At 40.2% G+C, this 8,510-nt stretch overlaps 1 protein-coding gene across 1 annotated transcript; it reads left to right on the plus strand.

Moving 5' to 3' along the window:
• The first annotated feature begins 1,215 nt into the window (after window positions 1-1,215).
• On the plus strand, window positions 1,216-4,923 carry LOC122893058 (transmembrane protein 202-like). The gene is made up of 5 exons (XM_044229841.1): window positions 1,216-1,293; window positions 1,620-1,872; window positions 2,496-2,642; window positions 3,226-3,357; window positions 4,364-4,923. The coding sequence occupies exons 1-5, from the start codon at window positions 1,216-1,218 to the stop codon at window positions 4,921-4,923; spliced, it is 1,170 nt and encodes a 389-aa protein (XP_044085776.1).
• The last annotated feature ends 3,587 nt before the right edge of the window (window positions 4,924-8,510 follow it).

Raw genomic sequence — 8,510 nt, forward strand, 5'->3', positions numbered from 1 at the left:
ATGTCACTAGGCTTTCTACTTCATGAAAATAAGGACCATGTTCAGCAGGAAACAGATGGCTTGCTCAAACAAGTTAATCTGGGGGAGTTAAGGGACTATTTATAAAGTCCTCTTTGAACTGAAAAGGATTTGGGGAAACCATCAGTGAAAAGTTATTACTACTCTTAAGCCTGATCACGTAAGTGAAAGGAGCAGAATGGAAAAGGTGGTTCTATGGAGAAGCCTGCCTGCAAGGAACTCTATTTTAGGTAAGAGAACACAGACAACCCTCAGTAATCTGGTAAGGACAGATCCAGTAAATAAACACACAGATCTCTGGATCTCTGATTTTCTGCCCATGACTGCCATTGGTGAAACCTAATCAGAGACCGGATCTCTGGATCTCTGATTTTCTGCCCATGACTGCCATTGGTGAAACCTAATCAGAGACCGGATGGCAAGGAAACCCATCGATTTAGTCCATCATAACAGTCAGCCTCTGAACAAAGATGGCGAGTAGATCCAAAGGGACATATGAAAGATACCCAACACATCAATACACCCTCAGTACCTAACATCACACCTGGCACAGAGGAGGTATTGAATGATTGAATGAAGCTGGATAGCAAACAGAAACCTAACTTGCTGGGTTTAACTAATTCATGCTAACAAGTTAGGACCTTACATCGTAACAGTGGGGTCCAATCAGAGCATTTTTAGCACAGGAGAAACATATCAGAGTTGCATTTTAGAGACAACTTTATCAAGAATAAACTGAAGCCTTGTAGCAGAGGTACCAGATAAAAAGCTCTTATAGAAAAGATGTTCTAAGGAAGAGGAAACAAATAAAAGATGGGCTTTAGAACATTAAGGAGTTGAAGTTGTCAGGAGATGCAGGACATATTGTGATTGAGTGACTGGCAGGAAATAAATAAAGGGCACAAAAAGGGGGTGTAGGATGAAGAGTAAAGATGCCTGCATTTCTCAATGACCTCTTGGGTGTGGTGGATCTGTGAGAAACCTGGGTTCGGCACCCAGTTTGTTATAGGTGTCTGGAGCTCAAGAGACACCTGGATGGGAAAAAGGGATTGAACCAGATCTGACAAATGAGACAAAGACACTGTACACTTCCTGTTAGTTGTGTTTCCTGGAGTGGGGGAGGGGCAGGAAAGTGTGTAAGGTCAGCGTGGGTTAAGTTCTATGGCAGTTGAGAAGAGCAGTGAGCCAGAGACTAGGATGGAAAGAAGGAAAGGACATACCATGGCCTTCCACAGTATTTACAGTTCCAGCATCCTGGGTTACCCAACATACAGGGTGAGGAAGCCTTTTCTACAAAAGTCTAGGTAGTGGTGGGGTCCTTTTGCATGAAGCAGTTAGTGTATGGCATAGGGGAAATGTCAGGAAGAAGAGGCAAAGTTCACTCCATCTTTTTTTTTTTTAAACTGGGAACAGGTTAAAAAGGAATATATTTTAAAAGTTGTGGGAGGCTCTGGAACCAGAGGAGAAAAAGACCCTGAAGTGTGGGTGGGGAAGAGTTCCTGCCCAGTAGAAGACCTATGGCTTATTTTTTCTGTGAGTGGAGATGGAGATGCTTGAGACAACATTCCTTTCATGATGTCCTCCTCCCTTTCCCATCACAGCCAATTCTCCCCTACTGCATGCACCGCTTCTCTTCTCTGTCACCATACCAGCGACAGCTTCTGGAGAAGACCCAAAGCTACATTCGCATGTTCTGTGCTGGCCTCTTGGGCTTCATCTTTGTCCTGCTGCTGTCCTTGTCCTCTTTACATTGGGTGAAGTTCATGGTATTGAAAGACAAGAAGACACTCTTTGCAGGGCTCTGGACAGTGTGTCACCATGATCTCTGCTGGAGCCATGTGCCAAAGGCACCCTGTGAGTGCGTTCCAAATCCTAGAGCCTCCTCCTTTGGTAGATTTTCTCAGATCCTCCATAGCACCCCTCTCTCCCTTTGTCCTTCCCACAACCCTGCTCCTCCTTTTCTCCCCTCATTCACAAGCATGTAAGGACAACTTCTCCAAACAGGGCAAATTTACCCAGGTTTGTTTTGACTAGACTTCCCCAATGACCTAAAAACCACAACTCCTTAATTATTGGAAGCTAATGCCTAGCGACCTTGTGCTTTTTATTACCTTTGCACTCACAACTTCCTAGGAAAAAGGAAATTACTCTTTTGCACCTTAATATGAAAGTTACCTCATCATGTGCCTCTCAAGGGTATAGTTATAATTTCAACTTGTCACTCATTGTGGAATACATTTCTTTCCTTGTTAAAGGAATTCCACATGTCAATGAGGAGATGGAAAGAGGGTCCTTACTGGTCCCTGTGAAGCCACCCACTTGGGTGGCTCCTTACTCTGACTATATTACATGTAAGACACACCCTAATTCTGTCCTCCTCTGTCCTTCAGTACATTTCCTAGAACCTATCTACCCTTATTTAAGGGCAGGTCACCTCTGCTCCAGCCAAACCTCTCCTTTTCCACTTTTTCTGGCAGACTACCTCCAATTCTCCAGGGCCTTCTTCCTCATCTCTGCCCTCATCACCCTCACTATTATTATGTGGCTCAGCATCTCTCTCATCAAAGGGCCAGGAGACAAAACCTACATAGATCTGGGCATATCCATCTTCTCTTTCATCTCAGGTACACGGTGATGTTAAAAAAGTTTGTCCCTGGAGTCCTCGTATTTCTTCCCATTCTGTGCCATTTCCCCTTATTTTACAAAGTCATTCCCTCCCTCACATGAACACTGCTATCATAGGACAGTGTCTCTTCTCAAAGGGAAGAAATCTTTCAATAAGCTTTTACTCCCCATGGGGCTATTAACTCTTAAGGGGGGGACCCTGAGGAGATTATGTTTAACCCAATGGACACACCTCTAAGAGTTGTTATCTGATGGACAAGTAGAAGGGATATCATAGGCTGGAGGCCCTTCTGGCACCCAGAAAATTACTATGCAGCTAACTAGCTATCTGTTCTGTTGGTCTTATCTACAGGCTCCACCTTGACAACCTTATTCTAGTCAAAGCAGAAGCCTTTGCTCTCCCATCTTGGTTAATTGCCAACTGGGTCTTCCCATGACCACTGCCATGGGTGATAGGCCTCCAACACATAACTGAGATGGTTTGGATGACAAGGAAGTACAAAGAGGGGGAAGAGGGTGGATTGGGTGGGAGAGCAGAAGGAGAGTTATGATGGGTAGTGATAGCTTTCATTCTGATCCCAGGCACCTGCCTACTCCTCTGCCTCATCTTGTTCCTGATGCAAGTCAAATTGTACAGTAGGAACGTCTTGAAGCCCCATTTCCTATTAGTCTACCGCCTCAATTGGTGGAGCAGTATCTTCTACATGATAGCTGGTGAGTTAATGCTCCTGTAAACAGTGAAGGCACCAAGAAGACATTTCTACGTGGTTGGTCCCATCTTTCTCTCTCTTTTGCTTTCTTTTGGTTTGGCACATTAGAATCTCATAATTTGGAAGGGCTCTAAAAGAGTTATTTCCATGTCAATGAACAATTCTTAAGAACAAGTCCTTCCAATTTATCTAAAACATTTTTTTTCTATAATGATACCTGTCCCTACACAGATAGGAGCAAGATTCAGGAAGTAGAGAAAGAAGGCATAGACATTAACAGAGTTAATTCATAGTTCTTCTGTCCTTCCAGAAGACGGTTCTAAAATCCTCCTCTCCTTTTATCATATCAAATAACCTCTCCACCTTTATGAATCTCCAAAATAAAACTTCAACATATGATATATGTTCCTCTGACATATTACCAATATAAAGCAGAGTGGCAACATAGGAGTTTTGCCTTTATAACACTTCTCCTTTCATCCTTCTAAGCCATATACTTGTTTTTATTCATTCATTAACAGTGGTCTCCAAACCATTGCATCACACACCCTATTAGTAAAACACTTCTCAGCAAGCATTCCAAAAGACCTATGGTTATTTATAAAATATGTACATGTATTAAATCATTAATATATTCATTACATTATAAAATACAATTTTAAATTTAAAAATAAAATTTATTTTTTAATTTAAATTATGTAAAAAATAAAATTTTTACAAAAATTTTAGAACTGAAAACAAAATTTGCTAAAAATACAAAAAGACATTACTATTTTTTTCCCATGCCCCAATAAATTGGCTTGTATACCCTTGGGAAATATTGTTCTACAGAAAAGCTGGGATCAATGCTTTGAACCCCAGGTCCCTAAAGATAATGAAAAGGATATTCAGAAATGTATCATAAGTCAAATTCTATTATAATTAAGCCAGTGTATCAGGGATGTTTCATGACTTAAGATTTTATCTATTACTAATCCACAGTGCTGACCCTGACTTTTCTTTTTCCCTAGGGTTCCTCTCTGGACTCAATTATATAAGTTCCCGAGTTACCCCTCCAGATCAAAATCTCCTTGTGATCCCTATTTCAAGAACAAGGATAGGAAGTGTAGCCACAGTACAGCTGGGGCTAACTGAAACAAATGTAGGTGCTTCTACACAAATGAGCCAGGTACTAGAAAGACAGTCAGGTTCAGTGTTACAATCAAAGGTCCATAGAACGGGGACTCAAACAGAGGTAGGGACCCAGACAGAGCCAGTGACAGAGACAAAGACAGTAGCCCAAAAAGTGCTAGGAACTCAGACCGAATCAGAGGTTCGGGCTGAGTCAAGGACCCAGGCAGAGCCAGAGATAGGAAATGAATCAGTAATAAGAGATGCGTTGACAGAGTTCACTACTGAGATAGAATCAATTGATGCAGTAGAGCCAAGACCTGAGGTGGAGATAATTGGAAGTGTGACTGGTGATATGCTAAGCAGTAGCCTTGAGGGTAATGGAAACAGAATGACCCAAGTCAAGGATTGTGAGGACAGAGAGTCAGCTGAGAAAAATGAGGATAAGACAAAAAATTAATCTTAGATATAAGGTGGTGAGAGCAGAGATATTAAAAACAAAAAGGTTTCCCTTTAGGCTTAATGATATATTTGTTGGATCTGTAAGAAGTGTGGTGGGAGCATCAGGCAATTCTGAGGCAACAATAGAACCCTCTGTGAAACCCCCCTAGATTACACCTCCTTCACTGAGCAAGTTGATACTAGGGGTGAACCATACAAATAATTTGGATGGTTTAGGGAAAAGCCACCAATAATTTAAGGATCATAAGGACAGCAAATGCAAAGCTTATTAAAGGAAGTTTCCATGTTAGTGTTGTGTGCTGTGACTGGGAGAGGCTGGCAAGAGATGACATGCCCAGGCCAACAAGATGGAACCCCTCAGCATGTTTGAAAGAGCTTCCAACTTGGAAATTCAAACCCTTTTTTGGCCCTTAGTTCCCTAATTCATTGGGCTGACTTTTGGCAAACATTTAACTTTCTTGGGTCTAACATTCTTCATTAACCAGGTAGGCTCTGAGATTTCCTCTAGTGCTTTCTATGGCCACGAATGATAAGCAGTGGAGAAGTTACTCCTGTTGGCTCAGACTATCCTGGATTATTTTAGCAGATAACTCTGTGTAGTCAGAGGAACAAAATTCAGTTATCTTCCTCCAAGGCTACTTTTGGCAACTCACTTCTTATTTTTTTTTTATTTAGACATCTCATTTAAAAATACAGGTGAATCTCACTGTCTTCAATTGTTTAGAAGAAGTAGAAAGGAAGAGAAAAAATAAAGGCAAAAGAGCCCCGACTCTCTGACAGAAGTGTACCATATAGACTGAAGGAATTTCATTGAGACCTTAAAGAGTTTCGCAGAAGGGACTGTGGCCTTTGAAACCAGAAGTTAGTTTTTTGATTGGAAATATTAATTGTTCACCATGAGAACCCACTCTTAACTCCCTAAACAGTTCACTATTTTACTATTGCTGGCTGCCTGTGCCTCTAGCTTGTTAATCAAATTTTCTGACCCTTAATTTTGTCACGTTTAAAATATTTGACTTTCTGGAATGTTAGATAAGGAACCAGAAGAGAGAAGATGATGGTCAGAGCAGGAAGCATTAAAAGATATTCTTCCCAGCAAATATGAATTAACAGATGTCTGCGTCAGAGTACAAATTCTCTAATGAGATAGTTAAGATTTTTGTCATACTTCAATTTGTATTACCTGTGTCAGTCAGATAATTACATAACCAAATACAACTAAGCAGATGCTTTGATAAGTGAGAGAAGAGAAAGAAGAAACTTTGCAAAGTGAAGGTCTAACGGGAGGGAGAATTTTGAGATCGTTCAGTGAGGACAAAGGGGCTGACTACCTGGGAGGGCAGGCGTACTGAAAAAGTAAGAAGAAATGTGGGAGATTGATAAAGACAAACGTCACCTCCACTATAATTTTGTCTCAAACAATAAAAGTACCTGAAGTTTGGCTGCTCTGGAAAACCGTATCCTCCATTTTCTTGTATGTATACTTGTCTTCCCATGCATCATCCATCCATCCAAAAATTGTGGAAGATTTATTGAACATTAACAGGGAGTTCACTGCATAGAGGGGGATAGAGATAATAAGAGTAAAAGGCAAAAAAGAGGTTGCAGGAATTCTAGTAGTACACAAAAGAGACAGCTCAATTCAGTCTAGGGGCTTAATGGAAAGCTACTTGAATTGGTAAAACATGAATGAGCTCAGTCTTGAAAAAAAATGATAATATAGGATTTCATCTAGGTGAAGAATCACTGAACCAAGGCTTTAGTATGAGGCTGACTTTCTCAAAGATTCTGGAAACAGAATAACATTACAGCAACACAACAACTTTATATTTCAGTAAACTTGTTCTTTCAAATTTACATAAAAAGCAAAAACAAAATTTTTTTGCTCATCCATTTTTGTTCCTTGGACTGTAGCTTTTTGTCATAAATCCTTGGCTTTCCTTCCTCTCTTTCCTTTTGTCTCCTTTCACTTTTTGCTGTCCTACTCTTTTTTGGAGCAATATCCATTTCTTCCCCCCCCCATTTTCTTAAACAGAAATTCACCACTCTTCAAACTTTATACCCAACATCACCTCTGGGTTTCATGATGGAGACCCAAGGGCTCAGCGAATTATTTGAAAGCACTGTGTTTAAAACTCTAGGTTTTAGGAAAACTCTAGGTTTTAGGAAAGCTCCGTCCCTTGTCCCCTCCTATTAGAGGAAGTGTTTATTTCATTCACTCAGTTACAATTGCTTTTTGCAGTGTTTTGAAAAGCTGTCCTATAAATTCTCCTTCTAAGAGTAGATGAAAAGATGCAATATATTAAATTGTGATGCTTTTCCTTCTTGTCCTTCTATGGTGGGCAATTGCTAGAACTCTTCCATTCTTAGAGGAGGTATCTGTTCCACCGCTCTTCTTGTTGAGACCCCCAGGCCTTCATGGGAGGCTAAGCTAGCTCCAAGGGCCTGCCTTTGCCCTAGTGTCTTACGTAGAGGCCGTACTCATGCATCATTCCAGAGTGTCAGAGGTTCCATCCCCCTCCTCTACTTCGCCATGCTTACTTACTATCAGAATGAATAAGATTCTAGTTTTATGGATGAATAAAAAAGCAGTATAATCAACACTCAAAAATTAACAGCTTATTTAAAAATTATCACTATATCCAGTAGAAAAGGTAACAAAGTTTATAACATTAGAAAAAAAAGTTTATAACATTAGAGAAGAAGAAAAGACATAAGAATAAACACAAATGTGAAAGATCTCTGTGAAGAAATCTAGAACTTTCCTGTAAGAACAGAAAACCTATTTAAATAGTAATATACCACCTAATTAGTCACATTGCAGCCTCCTTCATAGCTAGCGATGATCATGTTATGTATTAGTGGCCAACAAGACACCAGAGTAAGTATGCTGCGGAGTTACAGAGATTATGTATTACTCTACAGACACTCGGGGTGCTGCTCCCAGCTTTTTCATTTTGCCTTAAATGCTGTTGTAATGGCTAGAGCTGCAGCAGTCATCTTAGAAACAAAAAGCAACAAGCACGAAGTCAAGAGCCAACATCTGAAGACGGCATAGCAAAAATGCAGAAAAATGCTCAAGTCCTTAATGACATTGTTAAGCAGGTGAAACAATGCTGAAAATGACCTCCTTCTGGAATTCTTGTTCTGTGAGAAAAATAAAGCTTTACTTTTAAAAACAGTATTAATTGAGTTTGCTATTCCAGGCAGCTATATACTTTTCTAGCAAGTACAAAGTGTGACTACTATAAAATGTAAATATAAAATCAGATGGTGGAAGAGAAGGAAAATACTACTACTGATTTAATTGTTCTCCTAATAGATGTTTAGACCTATCTACAGGAAAGGAGAATTAAAGGGTTTTTTTTTAAAGATTTTTTTTCCAATTTATTTATTTTCAGAAAAACATTATTCATTATTTTTTCACCACACCCAGTGCTCTATGCAAGCTGTGCCCTCTATAATACCCACCACCTGGTACCCCAACCTTCCACCCCCCCGCCACTTCAAATCCCTCAGATTGTTTTTCAGAGTCCATAGTCTCTCATGGTTCACCTCCCCTTCCAATTTACCCAAATTCCCTAC

Source organism: Neovison vison, chromosome 13 (genome assembly GCF_020171115.1).
Source record: "Neovison vison isolate M4711 chromosome 13, ASM_NN_V1, whole genome shotgun sequence".
In the NCBI taxonomy this organism is placed as follows: Eukaryota; Metazoa; Chordata; class Mammalia; order Carnivora; family Mustelidae; genus Neogale; species Neogale vison.